The sequence below is a fragment of the Colius striatus genome, chromosome 6 (genome assembly GCF_028858725.1).
Source record: "Colius striatus isolate bColStr4 chromosome 6, bColStr4.1.hap1, whole genome shotgun sequence".
NCBI classification, from domain to species: Eukaryota; Metazoa; Chordata; class Aves; order Coliiformes; family Coliidae; genus Colius; species Colius striatus.
Window position 1 is genome coordinate 10,331,092 of NC_084764.1, and position 27,412 is coordinate 10,358,503.

At 48.4% G+C, this 27,412-nt stretch overlaps 1 protein-coding gene across 1 annotated transcript; it reads right to left on the reverse strand.

Moving 5' to 3' along the window:
• Window positions 1–1,875: 1,875 nt before the first annotated feature.
• On the reverse strand, window positions 1,876–27,170 carry PRR5L (proline rich 5 like). The gene is made up of 8 exons (XM_061998180.1): window positions 26,992–27,170; window positions 25,413–25,493; window positions 22,082–22,130; window positions 11,518–11,575; window positions 8,581–8,672; window positions 5,182–5,322; window positions 3,506–3,632; window positions 1,876–2,207 (listed from the first exon to the last, which is right to left on the reverse strand). The coding sequence occupies exons 1-8, from the start codon at window positions 27,159–27,161 to the stop codon at window positions 1,876–1,878; spliced, it is 1,050 nt and encodes a 349-aa protein (XP_061854164.1). The 5' UTR covers window positions 27,162–27,170.
• Between the last annotated feature and the right edge of the window lie 242 nt (window positions 27,171–27,412).

Here is a 27,412-nt window from a genome sequence, read left to right on the forward strand (position 1 = left end):
CCAGTTTTAATTCTCCCTAAAAACCAAAGGAGCTGTGGAAGTGCATGATTCAGAGTGGCTTGGTGCAAATTTTTGCCAATTGACACACACAAAATCAAAGTAATTCAAATTATACATACATGTAAAACAGAAGAAATTCAAGTTAAACCCAGGACTGGATGCCTATTAGCCCTAGAGATGATCCAAGAATACATCAGGAAATAAATAAATCATTCTAATTTCACCATAAACGAGGGTGCTGCTCAATAACCCATACGGTTTGGGTATTTACAGAAGGCAAAGGGGTTAGAGGAGAGAGAGAAAGCAGACAAGCATCCCTAAGAGTGCACTGAAATGCTGCAGGCTGACCCCTGAGTGCCCCACTGTGCCCACAAAAAGGCTTCAGCTGGCTGGAGGGGCCAGGGTCATGCCCCCTGAGCAGGATGCCAACGCCTGCCTCACACACTCCAGGGGCTGGTTGGAACCACAGGGACCCCACCACAGTCTGTGCCCATTCTGGGGCCTTAGGTAGGCTGGTCAGTCCAATTTATGAATAGGAGGGAACGGATCACAGAATGCATCTGAAGGGAAGGCACATCTTCCCCTTTTTAATGGGATTTGCCATTTAAGGCAGCAGTTCAGTTGCCCTCTAAGCCTGTAGTTACAGGTGCAGCTCTGCTGAGCAGGAGCTGAGCCATGTGCTCCAGTACATCTCTTCTGCTCCCCACCAAGCCCCCAGCCACACTGCAGAGCAGACGCTGCAGTGCCCACACACACTGGCACACTCCTAATCCTCAGAAGAAAAACAAACCCAAAGGCTGCCAAGGGGCCTCACTTTCTCCTAAAAGCAATGCTGCATTGAGCCAAGACACCACTGGAGGTCAGAAGCACTTCATGGGTAAGGGTGAGACGGGGCTTCTTCCTCACCCACACTGGCCATGGGCTCACCAAACCCACATGGTTGAAGCACCAGAGCAGCCCAAGAATTAAATCCTGTAGTCACCACTTGGTCTGGCACCACAGAATTACAATCCCTGAGTGGGGGGCGTGGGAAGGGGCCCTCCAGAGCTGATCCAGCCCACAACCCCCTGCTAAAGCAGGTTCCCCTCAAGCAGGGGCAGGTGGGTTTGAAAACCTCCCAAGGAGACTCCACACCCTTCCTGGGCAGCCTGTGCCAGGACGCCCTCAGCTCAGCACCAAAGAAGCTTCTCCTCCTGTTCCAGTGGCACTGTCTGTGCTCCAGCTTGTGCCTGTTACTCCTTGTCCTGTCACTGGCCACCACAGAAAAGAGACTGGCCTCATCCTCTTAGCACCTGCTCTGGGACTCCTGTACTCCTTAGTTCTGGGGAGAGAAAAGGAGTCTGATTTGTTCAGATTTGGCATTTTCACCCATGCCTTGGGAGGCAAAGGGAAGAGTCTCCTCTCACAAGCCACCTGAGCAGATCTTTCATCCCTGAGTTGAACTTTAAAAAGACAGATGCAGTCCTGGGCCATCGGTGCCAGCAGCAGGGAAACAACACAGAGCCTCTGCTGCCTGAACAGAGAGAAGGCAGCAGCAGCACAAAGTTGGTGCAGATGGAGAAAAGCAGAGAGGCGCCAAGGTTCTCATAGCAAAGAAAGAGAAGGAAAGCGGAGGCCAAAGGTCTGGACTAGCAGAGGGCGCAGCCTTACAGGAGACAGACTGTGCTACTCTGCAGGCCTCAGGGCTCTTTTGGGAGCAGCCCAGTACCTTCCCCCACCAACCACCATCCCAGAGAGGCAAAAATAAGTCCAGAGAGCGTTCCCAAAGACACGTCGCATCCCTTGTGGCCCCTCCGATGGCAGGGGAAGGCTGGGATTCCCAGAGCAAGGGCTGCATGGTGCGGCCCAGCAGGCGCTGACCCCCCAGGGCTCGGCTCAAGTGCCCATGCATGGCCTGGCCGCCGCCTCGGGCCCCTCAGCAATGCTGGGCTCGCTGCAGCACTGCCGCTGGCTGAAGCTGGGCTGCAGCAGGAGCCCCGTGTCCGCCCCGTCCGCCTCCTCGGCCACCATGCCCGCGTGCATCATGGAGGCCATGGCCAGCAGCTGGATGTCCGAGTGCGCGTTGGCCACCGTGTGCCGCCGGACGCTGCCGCACTTCTCCAGGTAGGCCTCGGCCTCCTGCTCGGCCAGCGGGCTCAGCGCCAGCTCGCTGGGCTGCCGGCTCGTGGGCCCTTGCGTCCTGGGGCGGGGGTGGGAGCACCTGCGCTCTGCAAGACAAGAGAGAAGCGGCAGCACTCAGCAGGGCGTGGGCAGCACCAGGGCACAGAGCGGCTGCCCCTGCTGCCAGGACGCCGGCAGCACCAGGCCACAGAGCGGCTGCCCCTGCTGCCAGGGCGCGGGCAGCACCAGGCCACAGAGCGGCTGCCCCTGCTGCCAGGGCACGGGCAGCACCAGGGCACAGAGCGGCTGCCCCTGCTGCCAGGACGCCGGCAGCACCAGGGCACAGAGCGGCTGCCCCTGCTGCCAGGGCGCGGGCAGCACCAGGCCACAGAGCGGCTGCCCCTGCTGCCAGGGCGCAGGCTCAGGAGCAGCTGCCTCCGCCCGGTGAAATCACACACAAATGGTTAAATGTGCCAGTGGCTTCTCTCCTGGGAGGTGGATGCCTGAGGGATGGATATGAGAAGCTGCCAAGGTAGGAAGCCCTGCAGAGGCAAGACAGTTCTGGTATGTCTATAAATGGCAGAATCAAGCAGACAACCAGCTTCCAAACAGTTTCAGGAAGGCCCCGGTGCCCAGAGTGAGATAACTGCTTTGTTACCCATTAAATGAATATTCATAGAATTGTATCGGTTGGAAAACACCTTTAAGCTCCTCGAGTCCAGCCCCTCACTTCCCCCTGCCATGGCTTTGGGCCTAAGTGCTGAGGAACACACAGCTCTGGGAGCCAAGCCTATGAGCATAACTTAAAACATCCACTTGGGCAATTATGTTCAGTAAAGCATTTTTTGTTAACCATAGAATAATTTCAGTTGCAAAAGCCCTGTATGCTCATCGAGTCCAACCCCTATCCTCACACTGCCAAGCCCATCACTAACCCCTGGCCCTCAGCACCTGAGCTCCATGGCTTTGCAATAGCTGCAGGCATGGGGACTCCCCTATCTCCCTGGGCAGCCTGGCACAGGGGCTGACAAGCCTCTCAGGGAGAAAAATTCTTCCTCAGCTCCACCTTAAACCTCCCCTGGAGCAACTTGAGGCCATTTCCTCTTATGCTATCATTCATGTTAAAGCTAACACAATGGGGAGCTTTAAAATCCAGCCCCTCTCCAGAGGGAGGGGAGTCTTTGCACCTCTGTGTGTAACAGTTCACTTGGGGTAGTAACAGTTCACTCGGCCCTGTAAAGCATCCAAGGCAAAAATCTACATTTGGAGCCATTTTGCTCAGGCCATTTGCTCAGGGTGTTTGAGCTGATGCTTCTGTCTCTCATGGTGTCATGCACTGTCCTTTTACAGCACAGATGTGCACTGCCTCTCATTAACCAACCCCACCAAGAGCTGTGTGTCTTACCAAGCAAGCAGGCACTGCCAGGGAAGCTGTGATCCTCACACAAGCCCAGGTATGGCGATACTACCTGCTTGACCAGCTCTTCCAGCTGGAGGTAGCCCTCGCTGGGGCCAGTAGGCTCATGGACACTCTGAAATGCAAACACAAAGAATCCGTGTTACCCTTACACCATTTTGAGTTGGATTTTTTGAGTAAAGCGTGGAGTCTGTCAAATACCTCTGTACTGGCATAGCCCAGCCCTATCGGTAGAGCATTTAGGGGAGCACAGCTGCTAGCCCCAGTGGAGGTTTGGGTGCCACTCTGGTCACCCTCCCTGTCCAAGCCATAGCCACAGCTCAATGGCCATCCAGCAGCTGGCTGGCTTTTTTGTGATGGAGGGCTGCTCAGGCTGAGCATCACACAGGATCAAACGGCAGCACTACAATCACCCCAGGGCAGCTCCCCCAGGAAACACTTCTCTAGAAAGCCTTAACGCAGCCTGGGCAGAGCACGGCCGTTGCGAGGCAGGACTGCAGGGAAAGCACGCTGTGCGCTCAGCTCACAGCTGGGGAGATGGCAGATAACACCAATTTAACAGCCATTTCAGAAACCCTTTACAGAAAACCTTCACTTCCTGAAAAGCCTCCACGAGCGTCCCTCCAATGCATCGCCCTGAGATACTCTGCTCTCGCAATTCTTTTATTCAAATATTTTAGTGAAATGGAGCTGGCATTTCAGTGCCTCCTGCTATTGCAGTCTGACTCACTGGGAACAGCAGAACAGCAAAAACTCACAGAATCCCCAAAGAGCGGGGCCTGAAAGGGCCCTCCAGAGCTCATCCAGTCCAACTCTCTGCTAAAGCAGGTTCCCCTCCATCAGGGGGCACAGAAACGTGTCCAAGCAGGTTTGGAAACCTCTCGAGAAGGAGACTCCACACCCTCATCAGAGAGATGTTCCCCTCCCCTCAGCATCTGCATAGCCCTGACATGTAACTCATACAGAAATAGCAGCTCAGCCACTCTGCAAGCAAGTTGCATTCCCTGCCACTCGTTGTAAGGTAGGTTGGAGAAGAAATAACGGTGAGAGGCACCCCAGCAGCCACCTGTACTGTGCTATTTTGCAGGACTGTAAGGCTGAGCAATATAAGAACAGTTGGTACACTTGGCTGTACTTGGCATGCTTGGAAAATATTATTTCCTTGAGGTCTGGATAAAGACCTCTCAGGAGTTCTGGGTCTCTCAGGAGAGGCCTTTGGAAGATGAAGTGTTCTGCCTGCTGCCAAAAGGCACTTCCCCCTTCCTGGGCACTCTGAGCCCCGCAGGCAGCCGAGAGGCCGGCACTGGGCAGCTGCAGCACAGGCAGTGCCACAGCCACTGCAAGGCAGAGTGGCCCTGCCAGTGACCAGCTGAGGAGCCAGGAGCACCAAAAGAGCCCTGAGACCGCACCTAGGTGGCGAGGAGAGGTAGCAAGGAAACACCAAAGAGCAGAATGTGGCCTTTTCACAGCAACATCCTTAGTTGTTCCCAAGAAAGCTCAGGACATTCAAGTTCATCCTTCACTCCTACATCTGCTGCTCCCAAACAAGCACACATCAATTCCCCTTTGTCACACCCTCCCCACTGTCCTTTCTAGAGTTCGTATCAGTTCACTGAGGCTGAGGTGCTCCCACAGTCTGAGGGAAAAGAGCAGAGGCTCCCTACCTGCAGAATTAACAGCATCTGGACAATGGACGCTGGGAGCTTTGTCTGGACCAGAGGAAGAATTTCTTCCAACTTCACTTTTAGTAAGACCAAGTCTCTGAAGCCAAGAAGAGCAATCTGGCGGATGGTCAACTCCTGACCCTACAAACAGAGAAGGCACAGAACAAGGGTGGTTGAAGGGCTGCGACAGCATCACACAGACATATGTGTGGGCACAGACAGAACAGTGCCATCCTGCCTGAGCTGCTGTGCCACAGCCACGCAGGCTGAGCTGCTTCTCTCTCAGTCTCTGTCCCACCATACTCTGCTTGGGGTGTTTCTCTCTTAGTCTCTAACCCACACAAATCCTGGCATGAGTAAGGCCTCAGGGGCACCACTATGTTTGGAGGGAAGCCAAGAACAAGCCTGTGTTTCACCAAAAGACTACATATTCATCCAACCCAGCTGCCAGCCACGTTGGTCACATGCATCGAAAGCCCAGGGTGGCTGCAGCTCCTGCTTCTGCCACTCAGAGCTGAGAAGTCAGAGATCTGGCAGGAAAAGAGGTTGGTGCAGAGTATTCCTTAACTAAGCCTCCCTCCAGTCTGTGTTGGACTCTCTTTTTGCTCAATGCACTTTAGATCTTGCTGACAAGACAAAATCCGCAATTCAGCCTATTACAGTGCTCAGAATTGAGGCTGGAGTGACTCCTGGGGCCAAACACCATGTAGAAACACAGCAGCTTTGATTCCCTCCTGCAAGGCACCTGGTGTCCTCCCAGTTCCTGTTGTGCCCCAATGACAGGAGTGAGCAGGCCTAACAGAGGAAGATGTCAGAATATTTCTCAGCACATTTAAACACAGTTAGCCTCCATTTGGCTTGCTGCTGTTACCACCTTTCGCTCTGCTCTGCTTCACATCCACACGACTTTCTCTTGCCCCACTGCATCTTAATTTTCCTCCCAGCCCTGCCCAGCGCTTTCCAGCCTGAACAATTTCCCCAGCACGTTAATCTCTGCCCTACAGTCTGTTTGGGAACTATTTTATGGTCTCCATAACACACTCAACAAGGCAAATATTTAGCTGGAAGGAATTAACAGCAGTTAATCATTAATTCGTAATCGGCTTAATGTCATAATTAACAGCAGCATCAATATGGAAATAGGAATCCAAGCCAATAGTCTGGAGGGCAGTTTGGCCATTACAAAAGCACCTTGCTATTTTAAACCATCCCTGTGTGCAGTGCACACAGAGGTGCAGAAAAACCCTGAACGTATCTCTCCACTATATCTCAGCAGCTGCACGGGTTTTATTTATATCATGCAGTTTACTCCCATTAACTTCATGCCCCATTTCAAAATGCAAACATCTTGTTGTGCCAAAGAAAGCAAGATTTGCTATTCTTTTTCCACACTGAGCAGTTACATCAACAGCCACAGCTACACAAAAGCCAGTGACCTGTTTACATAGTTTCCCTCTGTACAGCAATTTAACCAACTAGGCTGCTTTAAAGGTCATATTTCTGCAAGAGCTGCGTGCCTCGGGTTTACACTCAGCTGAGATAGGAAGTTACTTCTAGTTACTGCCTTCGATCCCACACGCTCACACCTTTGGCTGACTTACTTTCATTCTGAATGGGCAGTTGCTGGGATCATAGATGAGCACAAATAAATAACCACGTTGACATTTGCAGCAAAGGATGCAGAACCAACAACAAACTGTCTTTCCCACCTACCAGAGCTGCAGATGAACAACTGCAGCATGGGGAGAGGGCCATGCCTGCTGAGATCTCTCCATGCCCACACACCACACAGACAGGCAAGCACGGAGCCGGGACAGGAACGGCCCAGTCTCATCCCTAGGGCACTGTCCTGGCATAACAGCAATTTCTTGCCTCTTGTTGCACCAGCAGCTCTCTCTGTTGTAGCCCAGGGTAGTTAACTCAAAAATTCTTGCCTTTAAATCCATACATTTCTGCAGGACTTGGGGGTCTACAAAGCCTTAAATATGCTACTCGTTACCTTTCAGTTCCTCATCGTCAAATGGCAATACCTTCCTAACTTTACAGCTTCTATGAAGTATTTGAGTGACTCAGATATTGTGACAAGACAAATACAGTAAGAAAGTGATGCTTTCACAGAACCTAAGCATCCCAGTCACGTTTTTGTTACCACCACCAAGCCCCTTCCAAAAGCTGCATCCACTGCACAGTGACTTGTTCAGTTTCTCATTAGAGACATCTCATAGCAAGTGACAAGGCTTTTCTAGGCAGGGGTAGGATTCTTAGCACTGATAGGGATGGCACACAGTTCCCATGCTACACAGATAGCTGCAGTGCAGACAGCTCCCTGCCTAAATAGATAGGTCACTCTCTGACTGAGAATTAGTTGCAGAAGGGGAGGAAGGAAGGACACTATAATTGCACAGTGTTACCTGCCAAACACCTACCTTTAAGCATCTGCAGCAAGGAAAAAAGAAAAACAAACACAGCAGAAAGGTTAGTGTCTGTCTCTGCAAAAGTCCTTTCTCTGTTAGGAAATGCCAGCTTTAATGGGATTAGAAGAAAAGGGCAACCTTTAAGCTTTACGTGCTGCTTTTCAAACAATACAAGGGAAAAGTAACTTTAAAAGGCTGTGGAAAGCCCGTCATGTGGAAGAGGCAAAAGTCAAGAGGAGGAGGTTAGCATTTCCAAGAACATCAGTCTCCCCATGAGGTACATTTCTCTTTTCCTCTGACGGATGAGAGGATCAAAATAGGCTGGGGAGGTAATCAGACTGCTCATTTGGAAAACTTAACTAAAACTACATTCAAAAATAGTACAGCTCAACACTTGTGATGAGATACTCTGCTTTCAAAATGCCCAGTGGAAACAGGACTTACATAAAGTGCTTCATTCATCTGCTACCCAGAGATTTACTTGTCCCCTTATTAAAAGATTTTCCTTCCCAGAAGATTTTCCAAAGGTACAACTGGGGCATCAGCCTTCCAAAAGCAGTTTAAACTATTTAAACACACTTGCTCCCAATCTAATCTTCAGATATGTCCCCTTGAAGACAAGCTGTCAGCATTGTCATCTGCACCGACAGTCCCGAGTACTCCAAACCATAAGAACCGTAACTACAAATGGCCCACAGCTTCAGACCAGACAGTCCATCGGCTTCAGTGTTCAAACTCAGCTAGGCACTGGCAAATGGGAATAAGTTCAGCCTAAGGCACTGTGCTTACCCAGTACATTTCAGCAGCCCTTCTTACACAGGTAATGCTGACTTAGGCAAATTCTGCTTCCTCACAGATTTAGTTTAAAGGTTTGGAGACCAGATTAGCCACTGGCCAAACAGAGCTGCTGGAACACAAGTCTCCATGTGCTGTTAGCAGTTACATTGCTTCATCTGACTGAAGGCTAAATAAGGATTAAGATTACCTGGACTGGGTAGAAGATTGCCTGGAGCGTAGGAAGAGTCTCTGTGAAGTAGTGATCCCAGATTTCAGACAGGACATCAATGCGATCCTCACCTGTCAAACCAGAGATGAGGAGCAAGAGCTTTAGCAACAGTGACACTAAAATCAAGTTGATTTTTCCCACTACTCTCTAATTCCCTGACTAAGAGACACAAACCCACCCTTCACATTCACAGATTCCATCCAAAACTGGAGGTCACCCAGGTAAGCTTGGCTGTAGCTGGTGGGGCCCCAGGCTGCCACCAGCAATCTCCCATAAAGGGAACACAGCCGTGGTCAAAACCCTGTTAGTGATGAGTGAGAGGGCAAGAGGAAACGGCCTCCAGTTGTGCATGAGGAGGTTTAGATTGGAGCTGAGGAAGAGCTTTTTCCCTGAGAGGGTTGTCAGCCCCTGTGCCAGGCTGCCCAGGGAGGTGGGGGAGTGCCCATCCCTGGAGCTATTGCAAAGCCATGGAGCTGAGGTGCTGAGGGCCATGGGTTAGTTGGTGGGCTTGGCACTATGAGGGGAGGGGTTGGACTCCATGAGCTTAAAGAGCTTTTCCAACTGAAATTATTCCATGGTTAACAAAAAATGCTTTCCTGAACATAATTGTTTGAATAGATGTTTTAAGTTATGCCCATAGGCTTGGCTCCCAGAGCTGTGTGTTCCTCAGCACTTGGGTCCAAAGCCTCTGTTTCTTAGGATATTTTTCTTGTTCCAAAGGCAAAAAGTTTGCAAATTTTTTTAAAGTCTAAGATACATTCCTCAGAAACTTCAGGGGCAAATACAGACCCAGGTTTAATAACACAAACGTCTGACAAAAGGATTTTCCAGGACTCCTTTCACAGAGTCTCAGTTGAAGCTCACCAGTGGTCAGGACTTGAGGAGCAGTAATAGAAAATGTCTGTTCAAGACAGCTTTGAAGGCTCAGCCTTGAGATGCCTGAAGGCCCTACATGAGGAACACATAGAACTGCAGCTTAAAGCAGCCTTATCACTGTGCAGTGAAGTACTTTGCCCATCTGAAGACTTCCACACGGGGCTCTCGCTGTGCCTGCCTTCGGGTTGTGCTGCTTAGGGCATGGCCAGAGGGCAGCAGGAGCAGATCCTGCAGACAGGCCTTTGTGAGCAGAGAGCCCACCAGCGAGTGCAGGAGGGGTCAGAAGGAGGCTTCAAAACTGGGACTGCAGATGAGTAGCTACTCACCACCCCCAAAACACCCACCCAGTACCAGAAACTGCCATCAGTGAGTAAGTGAAAGACAGTAGGAAGCAAACCAATTGAAGGTTCACATTTTTCCCTCCTCTGCCTCCTCCTCCTCCTCAGGACCGCAATGCTCTGGCATGAGGATCCAGAATGAAATGTCAAAGATCACTTCTAAGGGGAAGGGGGAATCGTTTGTTTCTTCAAGAAAACATAAATCCTGCAGGCACTGAAAGAGACTCTGACAGACTGTATAAAGAAAGTTCATGTTAAAATAAAGAGGCTGTGATTCAAAGAACAGACACAGAAAAACACTGCTATGCCCTGCAGCAGGAACATGATTCCAGCTCCAAGTACTGGAACAGCAGAAATTTTCCAGGAAGACAGAGCTAACAGAGAAGTTTGTACGAGAAGTTCTTGTTGCTGTGACCACAAGACCTGCAACAAGCTCACACATTATGAAAGAAAGGTGCCCATGAGTCATCTGTCTCTTTCAGAGATGTCAGCCTGCACGGGTGAAGAGGCTCCAGTGGCACTTCAAACTAGGGACAAAAATAACAAGGTACAGGAAGAGGGTTTTGTTGTCTGCCTGGGAAACTCCTTACCCAAACTACTTGAGCAGCTGCAAACTACTCCCAGGCAGGTCCCAGCTAATTACAGACTGGAAGTCTTTTTTAATGCTAAAACAGACACTGGAATAGTTTTATGTGAAGCCAGGAAACAAAAAGCTGTGCTAAGCTGTGCAGCACCCATTCTGAAGGGCTGATGGTAGGGGGAACAGAGAAACCTGGCCTTCTTCCTCCCTTCCAGGAGGAAGGGGAAGCACACGCCAAGTAGGAGGCTGGCAACTGCACAGCTCTTCCAGGGCCTGAGCCATGCAGCCTCCTGGCTGGGAGTAACACTGCCCTGGGAAAGAATGGTGCAATAGAGTCCAGCACCAACAGCGAGGCAGGACTCGAGGTGTCCACAGGCACCTCATGATGCAGATACAGCACGCTGGAGATTTGCCAGGGATCCTCCCTACAGGCTACTAAACTGGGTCAAATCAAGCAGCAGCCTAGTTTTGAATAAAGACATGTGCTCCAGCCAGCTTGTTCTGCTTGAGCAAACTGTTCATCAATTTGACTAAGTGCCCACACATCCAGCACAGTCACTGCCCCACGCCAGCCTTCATCCCGGGCACCAGCACCCTGAGGGGCTGAATAGACCCTCATCTGTGACCAGCGTCTTTCCTGAAGGATTTCACATTCACCTGACTGTTTTTTCTTTAAATTTACACAAAGCCTGTTGTTAGTTCAGCTCTCAAAAGCATTACACAGTGACCAAAATCATTCTTACTCTGAGCTACAAATCGCATTGAGGAATACAAGGCAGAGGGCAGCCCTTGGCAGTTTTGCACAGGATCCATGTCCAACCCAGAATTGCTTGGAGCCCACATTCAACTGCCATACCCATGTTAACTGCCATGCCCACGTTCCTGCTCTCATGACAAAGAGGTGGCTGGTGGAAGTGCTGCAGCTATATTGCTATTCGATCAACTCACCATCCCTTAAGCCTTACAAGGGCTGCAAGGCAACCTGGGCAAGCCCAGGAGGGTGTGTGACACCCTAAGCCAGTACCAGCAAGGGCTGTACACTTTCCAGACATGCAAATCATCTTGTCTGACCAAACATCAAAGAACAACTCCGGTCCAAATCGGCTTTCTTACTATACTTGCCTTCATACAGCTTAACCTTCTCCTCTATAAACAGCAAGCCTTTCGCAAGGAGCTGGTTCTGCCAAGAGAGAACAGAGAGAGATATGCATTTGCCTTTTCTGAGATGCAAAATAAACATGGAAGAATATCTTTTTCAGCTGTTACCCACTTTGCATGCAGTTATCTAAAGGTTAGTCACACTGTAGCACTTTCTCCCAGCAACCACCACCAGACCTGGTCTTACTGCAAGTGCCGCACAATCATTAGCCCCATCTTGTTCAGCCAGATGAGAACAGAATAGACACAGCAGACATCTGCAACACTTTGCAGAAGTAGGAAGGAAGTACCTGTCCTGGGTCTCCGGGAGGGAGTCACATAAGCGACACCTCGGTCCTATGATGGAGGTGATCAGAGCGTCAAATGCTACAAAAGCATCCCACCCTCACCCTCCTTTGTACTCGCTAGGTGCCCGCCTGCCCACTAGCCACTGCAGCTCCTCAACCCTCCCTTCTCTCTTCCTACCTCTCTGTGAGGCTATTTTGTTGCCATACTGAGCAGCTGGATCCCCTGGGCAGGCAGCCTCAAGCTGCAGAAGAAGCGGCAGAATCCAGTCTTTCTAGATAAACTTAACTACCACAGACGAGACAGATGAAGACATCAATATGCCTGTTTGCAGTTCAGGACACCTAATTATCTGATAAGCTATCTTTTCCCATTTCCACAAACATAAGAGTGATGCAAAAACAACACCTACCTTTTTTCCCCTCTCAACTTCTCTAGGAGAAACAGAAAAGGTTTTCTGCAAAGCTTTGAGAATCCCAGGGAAAGGAGCTGCTACCATCACAGAACATGCTATTACTGCATCCTAAAAAGTCCTGTCCTACCACAGAGTCTTTTCCAACCAAAATGACTCCATGATTCTATGGAATGTGAAGAAGGCAAGGCTGCTCTGTGAAATTCTCTGCTTGCACTTGTACTTCTCTTTCTAGAGCACAAGAAGATGCTACATGTTAGCATCAGGCATCACTGAAATGTGCAGAAAATGAAGGGCTCTTCCTTAAGCAGCGTCTAACAAAACAGACTCCAAAAGTACTCCACACATAGGTTGAGGCTGAGGGAGTGAAGAGACACCCTATTCATAAGGAAACATCTTTGGATGCAGTGTCCTGGGGGAGAATTTCCATTTTAAAAAGTTGACAGATAGGAAAATACTGACATTAATAAAATTAGGGACTGAATTCAAGAAACTCCTTTTGCTTTGGAACCTCACTTTGTGCAAGGCCAGCTCTGAGACCTTTTGGGGCCAGAGCCACAGCAATACCAAGGAGAAATGTTTCTTTTGACATCTTTGTCAAGATTTCAGGAAAAAAAAAAGGCCTGGAAGAAAGAACAAGCTGTACATTTGCCTCCTGTGCCATGGGTAGCAGGGGAAATGTCCATGAAAAGTCTCATCTCAAGTCAGGACAAGACTGTATGGATGATGCCTTCTTCAGAGCATGAAAGAAGTGTGGTGGTGTACAACAGAGAGGAAATGCCCTTGGCTGTCATCCTATCTTGTGGCTACTTCACCCACATTAAAACATTGACTCATGCTTTGCTAAAACAGCTTACTTGTCTTAAATGAGCCAGATGTAAGTACTTTTGAGACACTGCTATATAAAAACAAACCTTCATCCCCTTAATCACAGAATCACAGAATCTTAAGGGTTGGAAGGGACCTCAAAAGATCATCCAGTCCAACCAGCCTTGCCAGAGCAGGACTACCTGGAGTAGGTCACACAGGAACTCATCCTGGTGGGTTTTGAATGTCTCCAGAGAAGGAGACTCAACAACATATATCCAGAACAGGAGGAATGGTCATCCAGTTCCCCAGTGGTAAGCTCTGTTAGTAGCAATAACGGTTAAATAATGTAGAATGCTTACAAGGGGAAAATAATTAATGTAATGAAGGCAATTTGGTCCTGCCAGCAAGTGGCTTTTGTAGAGCTGACACTAAAAAGTCTTTAGCATGGTCTTATTCCCAAAATAATGTGGAAGTTAGGTGCCTTTTAAATTAGTTGCACAAGAAAAAGAACATTTCAGGAGCAACACGTGGGAAACTGTATTATCTGAACCACTCATCCAAGTGACAAGGACCTGACCTTTACCAGCCCCAGCAGAGTGCCAGAGCAATCCTATCCATGCAGCTCAGATAAGCTGTAAACAGATTTCAATACTCCACTATTAACCAACTCCAGGAGTTTCAGCACAGGACAGTCCTGTTTGTCAGAGGTGCTATTGTGCACCCAGCTGAGTATGTGATGTCAGGAACCCAAAGCACTTCTGCATGTGCTCTTCCACACCTGCTCACCAGCAGCCTACAAATGACTCTTGTTCACGGCAGCTTACGAGCTCTGGGTGCCAGCAGATAAAAAGCACAGCTCTCTGGCCATACTGCAGACAACAAGGTACATAGAGAGGGCCTGCAAGAGACTGGGGAGGAACTTTTTACAAGGACCTGTAGTGGCAGGACAGGGGGTGATGTCTGCCAGCTGAAAGAGGGGAGATTAAGATGAGATGGAACATGGGAAGTTCCACTTGAATATGAAGAAAACCTTCTTTTCTTGTGAGCAAGCCCTTGTCACAGCTGTAAGACAGGGCTGAGAGAAATAGAAAGCAAGAGTCCCTGAAGAGCACAGGAGGAAAAGAGCTGCCAAGGGGCAAGTGAGCTGCTGAGGAAGCCTGCCTGGGGGACACTTGTAACCTGGGCAAGGGCCACGGCAACTTGGATAGATATGTTCACAGGATGAAGAAATAAAAGCCAACCTTTCCAAACGTTGTTATTAACTAATAGAAGGTCCAGTCTTCTGCAAAGATTCTCTATTGGAAGCTCTGGAGGGAAGTACTAAGTTGTTGGGATTTCCATTCAAATTTTGGATTTGCTCAGCAGAAAGGATTTGCTACAGATGTCTGGAAAACAACAACAGGACTTTCCAAGAAAAAAACAAACAATATGGAAAAGGAGGGAGGAAGGAATCAGGAATGGAAAAAATTATGAGGGGAAAAAAAACCCCGCAGTGTAATCCACTTACACTTATTTTTCCTGCCTGAGCAATAAAATAATAGTTGGAGTGCTACTGCACTTTAATCCTTCTAAGTGTTCTCAGTTTAGTAATAAAATACTTTATTTATTTTTTAACCTATACCTCAAGGTAATTACATATTGCAGAGAAAATTTACAGCTGGTCTTTAATACTGTGTCATTTTAAAGTTCTGTCTTCTAAAAAAGTACACACACACATATATGATGGCGTCACGCTTTTTTCCTTGTGTTTGTCTCAAGAAATACAAATTCCTTCTCTCTCTGCACTAGAACATTAGGTTTGAATTTACATACACTTCCTGAGCACTGTGGATACAATTTTCCAGCTACTTTGCTTACAGATTAGTGCTATTGATGCTTTCTACGTTCAAGAGATCTTTCTGTTCATGTATTTCACAGCTATGCCAGCAAGCAAAATACAGATTTGTGCACCTTTACATAGGGCAGCACAGTTCCACCTATTAAAAACAGATAGATTCATCATTACTCTGTAGTAAAGGATTTACAATGCTTTATAAATGTGTTATCAGCAATTCCCTGTGCTAAATAGACTATACCATCTCATTCTTAAGGTTTACTAAAAAAAGGAAACTCCACAAAGTTCCTGCAGATGTTTCAATTATCGTCTCAAATTTTCCCTTTTCCTCTGGTAGACTTTTAAAAAACCCCTCACAACAAAAAAAAACCCTACCTCTACACTTCATTTCCCCTCTCCTCATCTTAAAAATATCTGTAAATTCTACTTATCTGTCTTTTCTGCCAAAGTCACAGGCTCAGAAATAGATTCAATCTGAACATTTCCCCCTTGGATCAAAGCAGGTGGGTAAGTTTTCATTAAAAAACTTGCCAGGGTCTACTGACAAATCAATGCAATCCAACACCTGCAGCTGCAGCAGGTCTGTGTCAGACCTTGTTGAGATGACAAGGCCTGTGTTACTGCTTTAGCCCTGGTTGCCAGAGGCAACACAGAGGCACAGAGCTAAGAGGTAAAAAATAGATCTTCTCTTTGCAAGCAAGACTAGATAAAGACCTGCACCAAGCGAGCCTGGAAACACTCAGCTGCCACCTGTGGTCTCTGTAGTCTCTGCTGAGCAGGGCAGTTGTCCCCTTGCTGCCCTGGACCTGGGTGAAGTCCTGACTGGTCTCCTGTCCAGCTCCTGGCTGGTCCCTGCAGTCCAGATCTTTGGAGAGAGATGCTTTGCAACAAACAGATGCCAGCATGTGAACTCTCACTGGTTGACCACTGCCCCCCCCACTGCTTCTCTCACTACAGAAAACCACAATAGCTGTGCACCTCCAAAAAGTGCAGCTAAGAGAAAGCCATCAAGGAAGTGTTGGGAGATGGGATTTAAAGCTTCAGAAAAATCACCTTTCGGTTTTTTTGCCTGAAACAAAAACCCTCCCACAAGCTGTGTGTGCTTGTCGCCCCTGCAGACGAAGCTGTGCCGAAAGCACTGGGGATAAAGCTGGCTGATCCACCCCAGACCATGCCAGATCCAGCCAGATCTGGACAGGCTGAGAGTTGGGCAGAGAGGAATCTCATGAGGTTCAACAAGGACAAGTGCAGAGTCCTGCACCTGGGGAGGAACAACCCCCTGCATCAGTACAGGCTGGGGATTGACCTGCTGGAGAGTAGCTCCAGGGGAGAGACCTGGGAGTCCTGGCTGGCAGCAAACTAAACATGAGCCGGCAATGTGCGGAGTGTTCAAGCAGGAGGGCAAGAAGCTGAAATGTAGTTAGCCATCAGAAGCAACTTCACATCTCGCCTGAAAGCCATGTTTGTGCAGGGCAGAAGGCACAAAAGAATTGTGCTAATCAAAATACACTGCTGTTTTCCACACCACCACTACTCCTGGGGAAAGCAAGCTGAGCACCCACGTAATTACAGACAAATTTTGTTTCCCTGTCGTGTCTCCAAGCTGAACATGGCCAGTATGCCTTTAAAAAGCCACATTGAAATTACTGAATTAATACTAGTTCTTCAGACAAAAACAGAAGCTTGGAATGGGAGTAAACCAAACCTGAGCAAACCCAAAATACTTGACCCCATTTTGCTGGGTGAAAAAAGATCCGTTTTTCTTCAAACACATGACGGCATTTCTTAAATGCAGCCCCCTCTTCTAGCCAAACGTGTTCTAGTATCAAACCACACTTTTACAAGCTCTATGAGTGCAAAGACTCTGTTTCTTGGATAATCTGATGTTAATTTGAGAAAAAAAAAGCATCAGTCGAATTTACTTGGCAAGTGTTTTCCACAGGGTTATTGCCATTTGCACACAAACACCTACCTACTTCTTGGCAGTGTTTTACAAAATGCAAATCTGAGTGAGCTGCAGCATCTCATACCTGCAGCATCCCCCCTGTCTGTTTCTTTTCTCTAGAAAGAGGGGAAATGGTGAGAGAAGGAGAGAGATCATTTTGAGAATGAATTGCAGAATAAAAATGAAATCATATCCTAAAATGACTCTACTAGAGACAGCTTTGTTCAAAATGTACAAAAGAAAGCCCACTTACAGAGAGAAAGTGAGGTGAAGAGACTAAGGAGGAGAGCAGCTTGGGCAGCCCGAGCAGGCAGCGCTGCCTCCACGGCAGCCTGAGCCATGCCAGTAAGGCAGCGGCCATGGGGAGCCCTGTGGGCAGCCCCAGCCCTGCACCAGCCAGTCCCTGCTCCTGGCAGGAGTCCCACAGGCCATTGCGGGTAGCACCAGCCAGGCCTCATCTCCAGTGACCCCCACAGATGCTCTGCCCTGCACTGGGCACCCCTCTCCAGAATAACAAAGCTGAGCAGTTGCTATGGAGTCTCTGGAGCTGCTCCATGAAAGCTCAGTCCTAGAAAGAGATAGATGAAGCAGAAATAATTAGCAGCCCTGCATGAAGAGGGGTTCCCAGACAGTGAGGAGAGAAATACGATAATAAAGACCAACTTGACCCAAAAGAGTATTGCAGCCATACAGCTGAGCTCTGCAAACCACACAAACCTCTCCCCTCGTGCCGTGGCCATGCTGCCGTGGCCCCTGGCAGCAGGCATGAGGCAGCCCTTGGCCAGGGAAGAGCCACAGTTGCCTCTGCCCAGCAATACCCATCACTCAGTAGGCTACACAAGCACTGCCTCGCTGTGTAATGGGGAGAAGTGGGAACCTGGCACCTAGGACAGAAATGGTACCCTCACCAGGTTTTATTCTTTGACTAAGTAGGAGAAGGGGACATGCAGCACCTTCAGCTGCCAGCATGGCCTTACAAAGCAGCTTCCTAGAGGACATCCAGCATCACAGGAGATGCTGGGCAGGCTGCAGTCCCAGATAGACATGCGGTAGGGTCTTAAGGAAAACCTTTATGGGCAGAGGGAAGCAGGCACATTCTCACTGCAGCTACCTCACACAGCTCGCTGCCATATAGCGAGGTGGACTGATCACAGGCAGGTTCACTTCTCCCACCCTAACTGCTTGGAGGCAGAGGCTAGAACCAATTTTGGCTTGGATCCAGGCCTGTCTCCTCACTGCTGCTGCTACTTTCACAGCTCCCCATTCTCATCTTGCTACTTTGACTTTGTACAACACCCCGGCAATGCGGGTGCTCACAACGCTGTGGTTTCTATGGCTTTGCACACAAACAGAAAGCCTGATTCTGAGTCAGAAAGTCTAATTTCACTGCAGCAGGCTGGAAATCATCTAACAGCTCTGCTCCTGGTTGTAAGACCCCAGAGTTCTCACTGGACTGAAAGAGGAAATACAGTCTCCTCACCATCCCTCACCTGCCAGCACAGGCAGCAGGCATCAGGCTGCAGAGGCATCAGCTCTGGGCAGTGGATGCTGCCTCCGCAGCCCCTGGGGGCTGGCAGAGGCTACGCTGCCTGAGGGGAAGGGAGAGAGGGGTCTCAGAGAGACAGTTTGGGGTAAATATGCATCAAGCAGGCACTTCTGCTTAAGTGGTTAGCTATGCAGCAGCTAGCGTTTCCATTTTCCCTCTACCATGAGTTTCAAGATTAACAAGCCCCCAGGGAGTGAAAAGAAACACCTTTCCAAGGGTTTTGTTTCAGCTGCTGGCAGAACTGGTAAGATAACAGATCAATTTATCAACACTCACTAGTTTTGTATTTCAAAAATATTCTCAACAACCATGAGGGTCAGACAGCATGAAAATAAAGGGACTTTACCTGAAAAATCTTACAGCTGCCCCAGAGAAGTCCCAGTCACCACAACGCCCTGCTCCTCCTAATCCCAGTCTCTTATCTCCCACCCTGCTCCTCCTAATCCCAGTCTCTTATCCCCCATGGCTTCCTCCCTTTGTGGTTCAACTGACTACCACAGAGCTAACCCAGCAGTGGGAGCAGATGGTACCTGCAGGTCATTGGGCAGAGAGCTAGGTACAAAGTGCCCCTTCTCAGCAATAGGCAACTGTCAGATCTGTTCCTGGGCAAAGTCAGTACTGGAAAACCTGGTTAAGAGGAAGTTCTGCTTTAAGGCAGATCTGCAGCATGTATTCCATGTCCCAACTATCTGGCATTTTCACTCAGACTCTGATCCAAGGAGATGGCTTGTATATATAACAGGGTTGGCAAAGCAGTAGATTTATAAACACTAATCTCTTTCAGAACGAAACATCTGAGTTCCCACCAAAACCCTTACAGGAATTACAGTTCCCTTTCAAACACAAGACAGACTCAGTAAGTCTGGTATGATGATGGTTTGGCAGCAGGGAACGACTGCCTGAACCCCATCCGTTTCCTAAACATTCCTCTAGCAACTTCAGGAGCTAAAAACGGGTGATTTGCCTGACTGTTGGCAAAAAAGGCTTGTGAGTAACCAAGTCAAGTTGATGACAAAGGTGGATTTGTCTCACTGTAAAAGCTCAGTCCAATTTTCAGGGGTTAGAAAAATCACATATGTGCATGTGTATAAAATATACATCATGTACAAGCCAGAACTCAAAAACGATGGAAAATGGGATTTTAAAAACTATCTTAATGGCTCCCGTTACATGTGCTGTGGCATAAGACATTGAAAACATTTAAGTCAATTTATCACACCTAAATATTGCATCATCCACTTAGTGGCTCTAATTGCAGCTGGGATATTTAAAACTGTCTGGTTACACGTGAGAGTAGATCCATCAGGGTCTACTTCAGCCTTAGAGAACAAAACCTTGATTCTTGGGAGAGCCTTCTGGTGGACTTGAACATATGGAGGAGAAGTGCCTGTCAAAAGATGCACTTCCACTCCACTCCTCATCCTGGTGTCTCGCTCCCATCACCTCCCCCATGTCAGAGGTGATGAGCACAACAAGCCAAGGAAGCAGTTGAAAAGTTGCCGTTTTCTTTCAAGGCTGTTTTTGAGGCAACCCACCAGCCTTATTCAGCTCTGCACATCTTGGTGGCAGCAGTGTTGCTGTAAATCAGCTGGCAGCAGCAGTGAACCTCAGCCTACAGACAGATGGAATCAAGCTGCCAGCCCAGCATTGGCACAGAGATAGTACTCCCCCACGCCATGGCCTGAGGATTTTTGAGTGAAGACACTTGGGAGGGAGCAGTAGCTTTTATTCCTGCCATGCACTGCCTGTCTAGAGTCAGAAATAAGTCTGCATCTTAGCTTGCAGCAGGGAAAAGAGCTCATTTCCCATGACATCCTTTATGTCACAGTTTGTCTCATTGCCTGCAAGCACCAAGAGTTTTACTTCAGGCTACGTCTGATGGATATCATGTTACTCCTTTTAACTTGGAGCAAAAACTTCCCAGAAACAAAATTTGAGTCTCAGAGGGAGAGCAGCAGCTGCAGGTGAACTAGGACACAGACTCTGAGGTATGTGCGCAAGGGTGAAGAGACAGACTGACAGAAAAGCCAGCTGAGAGGTGAGTGCAGCCCAGTCCCCACCCTGCCTGCTCCCAGCGGCCAAGGCCACCACTGCCTTGCAGCACTGCAGTGTTGAGCACCTACACGATGACTGAAACATGGGCTGAAACATGGGCTGAAACAGTAGAGCCCTGCCATTGGGGTGAAAGAGCACAGTTTTAGCTCCTGCTCTAGCAGAAAATGGTGCTGGTGATCAGATGCTTCTCCCAGGAGGAGATCAGACGCCCTCAGCTTGCTAAGAGGGATGCATCACAGACACATCACAGCCCAGAGGCTGCAGCCTCAGCAGTCTCTGTGATCATCAACTATACCACTAAGAGATCTGAGGAGTCCCAGCTAATGCCACTAGCCCCAGCCTGACTGGGACAGGCCTGAGGTTTAGTCTAGGAGAGAACACCACATGCAGAGCCCAGTCCTGGGAGCCATCCAGCTCCTCTCACACAGCGACATGATGCAGCTGTGTGTCACGCAGCACTGGAACCCACCCAGGGCTTTCAGGACACTGGGAATTTTCAAATCCTGAGAGCAGCCACACATCAGCACCTCACAGGCCCTGGGGCTCAGCTCCACTCCCCACTCTGCCTTACAGCAAGAAGCTGCCTCTGGACCACCAGCCTTACACACCATGTCCCACACTGTAGTACCCACACCTGGGCACCTGACCGAGACCATTCAAATTTCTATTTGCCACATATATTTAGTTGCTAGCTTTCGTTTGCCTGTTTCCAAATGAGCAGGAGCAGTTTTTCACTGGAGGCAGGGGCTTCTGGCACCCCTGGCTCACAGCCTTTCTGCCAGGCTACCACCAGACCCCACTTACTGTCTAGTGTGAGGGATTCTTTGAAGTCATGTAATCTAATACTGATAGGAAACAGCACTAGTCTCCTTTTCCCCCTTTCTAAGCTGTTAGCGCAGTGCCCAGAAATGACAGCTGCTTCAGGAAGTACTGACATTTTCTCTCTCTCTCTTACTCAAAGGGAAGAAAACCCTTTCAGCAGCCTGCTTTTTTAAAATCACCACTACACTAAACAGCTTACAACACTGAAAGCCACCAGTGCTCTCAAAATCATCCAACACACTTTCACGTGGTTACATTGGAACCTCTCTCTACCCAGACAGTCTCAGTAAAAGGCAATAGCACTTGACGTTTGTGATTGACCAGGTCTTCCCTCATCTTTTGCTTTTTCACATTTATATCTGTGGGACTAAAAGGCAAACACTACCCAGGTTGATTTCCTGCTGATAGGGACTTCCTCCTCTGCCCCCAAAACAGACAGCCATTATCTCTCCTCTTCCCCTTTGCTGGCCTCTGTTACAGAAACCTACTCCTCAACTCTCTATGCTAGAGAAACTGGGTGAAAAAAACTTCTGTGAAAACGTATCCCATCTTCTTTACAAAGTTCAAGCAAATTCCTTCTTGATCTTGGGAGGCTACTGGCAGCTATTCCTAAGTGCAAAGGAAGATTATCCTTAATTTAGCACATATAACCCACCAATATGATTTTTCCCAAGGCTTTACGGCCCACATGATAAAAGTTCAGTACCTCCACCATCCTCCGTTTCAAAACAAAAATGAAACTCGTCAGCTATGTGCTTGTGTAGACTAAAAAGCTGAGGAGAACAAACATCAAAAGTAAGCAAGGAAACCATGTAATACCTGGAAGTAATCTGTGATGAAGGATCCAAGTTCACTCTTCAGCAGCCGTCTGCAGACAGAAGGAATGCAGCCATGAAGTAACAACCATCTCTTATCCATCCATCTGTACTTACAAAGATACCTGCGTATACACCCATGGGCCATTTGGGCACTGGCAGATTTCTTTGACATTCAGGTATATATTCTACAAATGCCCACAAAGGAGATTCCCAAATTATGAAGGAACGACACAGTTTCCCTGAAGTCATCTACTTATAAGCCACGTACCCAGAACAAGCAAAAAACAACATTCACCCCCCTGAATGCACAGAAAGTTGGGGAGACAACTGGAAGTTATTTAGTTTTAAACTCATCATTTCTTTCTGCTTTTTGTTTAAACCAAGACTCCCTCCATTTCACAGAAAACAGTGTATCTCCCCAGCGCTGCACTTCCTTTTCTCTTGGAAGGAGGTGGGAGGATAAGGAGAGGGGCAGCGAAGTGAACACACAAGCAGAAGCTGTGGCTTCCCCATGGCTACTGCATTTGAAAAAACAAAAACAAAGAAGGTAGATTTTTTAAGAAATAAACTCTAGACATTTCACAAGAGGAGTTTTAAATGCAGGCAGGCAGGAGCCACTGTGAAACAGCATTTCTGATCAAAACTGTGGGATTTTAAATCAGCCTGTGGTAAAAGTTATAAATTCTAATAAATACTTATATTTCAAAACTCCAGTATAGAAATCAGGCTTGTTTTACATCAGAAGAAGCATTTTAAAAAACCCAATTCACAAAGTTCAGAGTATTTGCCCTCTCAGCTTTGACTGTGAGCATAAATTCCGTGGTGGTAAATTCTGCCTTAAATTTAAAAGGTGCCCACCACTTTCCACTGCAAAAGGTTGCAATTTTTTGTGCTGTTCTAAGAGGTTTGCTTCTCACCAGCAACAAGTATAACCAAGGGTGCTCAAAAACGGCATTTGACTCAGGCACCATCCATTTCTCAGGCTGGGCTCTTCCTAACTACGTTGCTTTTTTCCTAATCTCTGCTGAAAGTGGATGTTGGCAGCCCCTCCCTCCCTAAGCATCCTGTGGCACTTCTGCACTTACTCGCAGACCCACATGCCTTCACTCTTCCCCTCCCAGAGCAGTTACATTTGCCCCACTTGTCTCAAAGTACATTTCTATTTCTGTTTGCCAGAAGCTCTTCCAACCAACTTTGGTAGAATCCAGGAGGGCTCTCCCCAGCTGATTGAGAAACCCATGGCAGGACTTTGCCTTGTGAAGGGAAACCAGGCACTGGAGGCTTGTACCTCAGAGAGAACCCACGGGGTCTCCTCCTGCTTCCTGCAATCCCATTCTCCTGATGGCATTTCTCACCTTTCCTCTTGCTGTGACAACTGACTTTCAGGACAGTAAAAGAAAACAAAAAAAGTATCCAGTGAGATAGTATCAAATCACAGCAAGATAAGAAGCAAAATGTTACCACCTGCTTATCTCCTGGTCCTGTCACTACTGTCCTACTTTAAAACTCCCCTGCCTTTCCCACTGTCAAATACATAAGCCCTGTGCAGAGTCCGTGGGTCTCCCAAAGCACTGCCCCCATGGAGAGGAAGAGAGGAGCACAAGCTCCTGGACACACCAGCTAAAGCTAAGGGCCCCCAGGCCTGGCTTCCTGTGCAACATCAAACTGGAGATCCACATCAAGCTCAGGGAGCTGCGGTGTGGGAGCTGCAACAAGCACTGCGGGGCTGTGGGCACATGTGCAAACACAGGGGCACACGTGTCCTGCGTCCTCACACCACATCAGGGAGCTGCTCCAATGCTCAAAGGGCCTATTTAGAGAATGACATTTGGAGACGTCAGCACTGCTCAGGGCACATGAGGACCATTCATCATGTGTCTCAAGGTGAGTGCTCCCCAGTGCTGCCTGTCCATGGGAGAGGGCACTTCGCCCCGACACCAGCATTGCTTACAAAGCACATACAGCTCACAAAGGATTTCCTGCTCCTTGCCAGGCTCTCCACAGTCTACATCCACCTGAGTAACCAACATGAAGAAAGTGTGACCCCCAGCCCCGGGGACTGCAACCACTGTGGCTCGCAACAGCTTGCCAGCCCGGCCACAAGCCCCACAGCCAGCCCTGCCTCTGCCAGCACCCTCTGCCTTAGGGTACTTCCAAAGCCTTATGACATTGAGTTTTCTTCTCATGTACAGAAATACTCATCCCATGGAGAATTTATGACTGCTCTGAGCACTTGAGCCTAACTTGAGGACTTCTGACCTGAGCACACTAAAATACCACTAAAGCACAAGACGCTGCCCCCACCCAGCTCTCAAAAGCAGTTACATTAAACTTTCACCTTTGGGACCAGACCAAGTAGGACAGAGTCTTGTGCCCAGCAAGCTGCATTTATTTTGAAAGTAGGGAAAGGGGCACTTAGTATGTGCTGAGCCCAAATGACCATTTCAATCTTGCCAGGGAGGAAAAATGCATTAGGGACAGGGGTGGACTGGATGAAAAGAGAAACTGAGAGTTATATGACAGCATCCATGATGGATGAATATGGATGTAGTGAGAAAGAGAAAGGGAGGGGGAAATACATCCATGAGCTCTGACAATACTGCTCTTAGCAGCGCTTGGAACCAATGCAAGAATAAATTGTTCTTTATCTACTCCACGGTCCTAACTATTGCTAACCAAACTTTCCAAATAATCAGAATGAAATCCCAGATAATGATGAAACCTGCTTAAAGATGTTGTAAAAATACTTTTAATCATCACAAGCATCAGTGTTAGAAAATGCTTGTTAGGCTGTTAGGGTTTTTATCTTTAGGGTTCATATTTCCAGATCTTGCTCTGCAATTATTATGTGAAGATTAAGCTTTTAAATGAAGTGTTGTGTTTTGCTTTCATTTTAAACCCTCCACAGTTCTGAGACGCTTGGATTTGGAAAAGAGATGTTACTACCATTGTGACTTTCCTGATAAAAATGCATAAAAACAGACAGAAGAGGCAATTCCCTGGATGGAGGAGGGACAGGACATAAAATCCTAACAACCCAAGTCAATACCTGTCCCATCGGTGTCAAAGCTACACATCCACACAAGTCAGAGAAACATTACCCAAGTGCCCATGCCGTTCCCTCCACTTGATTGCCAAAAAGCAGTAAGTTAGCCTGAAATCTCCAAAAAGCAAGGAGTTAGCCTGAAACCCCCAAGCTGTGCTTCAGTTTGCTTCATTCCCTGCTCCTCTCGCCAATACCCTTTAACTGCAGTTCTGCAGTGGAATAAAAACAAGCAAACACCAAACAATCAGTCACAAAAAAACCCTTTTCAAGCATTTCAGCAACCTACCTGATATTTTCATTGAGGGTGTAAAGTTCATTGTTCTGCAAGCCTCCTCCTTTGAACACATTTATCACTGCTGTTTGAACACTGCCAAAAGAGAAATGAGACAGTACAATATCCATAAATATCAGCCAGCAGTATGATTTAATGCAGTGCAACGTGAGCTGGCCGCCAAAAGCTGAGTGCTTAGAATGCGGGGGAGAGGTTAATTGCACTTAAATACTCCTACTCTTTCTCCTCTGGAGATCATCACTCTTATTTACCTACATCTCTCATGAGAGGCAGAGCAGGACCAGCATCAACTTGTGCTTAGTGTAAGCAAAGGAAAGCCATTACAGGGACAGTCTTCCCAAAGAACACATGCAGACCAGGCAGACTCTGGGTTGTTTGGATGATCTCTGCTGTGTGCCTCAGGCAAACTGCAACGAGGAGGCAGAGCTTATTGGCAGTTCAGCCAACGCCTCACACTGCATTGTCCCATGATGTGGACAGGACCCACCCAGCATGCAGTATCTGGAGGGCCCCTGGCCACACAGGAAAAGGTTCTGCAGCCCTCATTGCCTTCATCAAACCCAACTTTAAGCCCTGTTAATGGTTGTTAAGATGCTGCTGAAGGACCTTCTAACTCATCATTCTCTCACCAGCACAGAAGTCAGACAGTGAGAGCATACAGGGTGGTTTAGCAGGTCTGAAGTCCTGCCCTGACTAACAAGACGAGATGTCATCCCCTTACTGGTATTCCCTTCTGTGGGCTATTTGCACACTTCCCAAGCCCCCAGTCACTGTCCTGGCACAGAGCTGCCACGCTTCTGCCAGTCTGCCACACGGGTAAGTTGAGCTAGGATGGGAGGAGAGAGGGGTTTGCAGAAGACAGGGCTGGGGCAAGGTGGGAAAACCCACTGTGGGTAGCAGCAGACCATTAGATCAGATCAAGCCATCTCGCTCTTCGCCCTACACATTGTTTTTCCAGCTGCCTCTGCTGCATGACACACACTGCAGACAGGACTTGGCTGTCAATAGGAAATGCTGGTAGAAGCCACAGGCTCAGCAGTCAGAGGAACTTGACTGTAGTAAAAGCTTCATAATATGCAAATAAATGCCTGTTGTACAATAAGGAACCGGCCTTTATTACAGTACTAGGAATGCATTTTCCTTAATGGCACTTAAAAGATGCAACTCTTGACAAAGAGCAATTCTGGTTTACTTCAAGACAGTACCTCTGAACAATGCTGGCTGAAAGCAAGGCTGAACACTACTAGGTCTAATTCTTTCACCTCCGCAGAGGCTTCCGATGCTGGCAAAGCCTGGGCATGGCAAAAGTTCACGTGCGCTTATGAAGAGACAAGCTTAGCTGTGCCCTAGATATTGTCATTTTCTTCCCCAAACAGTCCTATCTCTTCTGCCCAGGACCATCAGTGGGGAGTGAGCCCTCCCTGTCCTCAAGGGGTTCCAAAGGCCCTCAGTACCTTTCCCCAAAGGAGGAATAGTGAGCAGCCATGTGGTCCTTGTTCCCAGGCAGGCCAAACAACAACACTGGTCTGAAGCACAAAGGTAAGAGAGGCCCAGCCCTTCTGATACTGCTTACCTGTTCCAGGCAGAGCTGGAGCTGAGCTGCAGGGCTTGCCGGGCTGCCTGGAACCGTGGCAGGTCACTGAGGACTGGGGAGCTCATGAACCGAGGCCGGGGCCTTCTGAACGAACCCATCTTGTGGAACTGGAAAGCGAAGGACGGAGCTACGCTGAACCCTCCAGTCATAGGGTCACCTGGAGTGGAGCAGGGCCGTCAGAAAGTCTCTTCTCATGAAGGTCCAAGTAACAGTCTCGATGATGTCAGTGAGTCTTCAAAAGCAAGGGCTCAGCCTGCAGCAAAAGCAGAGTCACCCTTAAACCAGCAGTTCCCCACAGCATCAGGTTGTGGCATGGACACACATGCCAAGAGGAGGATGGAACTGAAGGAGTCCTGCAAAGCAAAGAGAACGGAAAAGAGCAATTCAGAAAACAGAGGAG

Bases quoted from the DNA above. Each gene is read 5' to 3' on its own strand.
- PRR5L (XM_061998180.1), bottom strand. From the start codon at position 27,161: ATGACTGGAGGGTTCAGCGTAGCTCCGTCCTTCGCTTTCCAGTTCCAC. The intron at 3,633-5,181 runs GTAGGGAGCCTC...TTTGCATTTCAG, and splicing joins AGATGCTGTTAATTCTGCAG to AGTGTCCATGAGCCTACTGG. The intron at 2,208-3,505 runs GTAAGACACACA...CTTGTCTTGCAG, and splicing joins TGGCAGTGCCTGCTTGCTTG to AGCGCAGGTGCTCCCACCCC.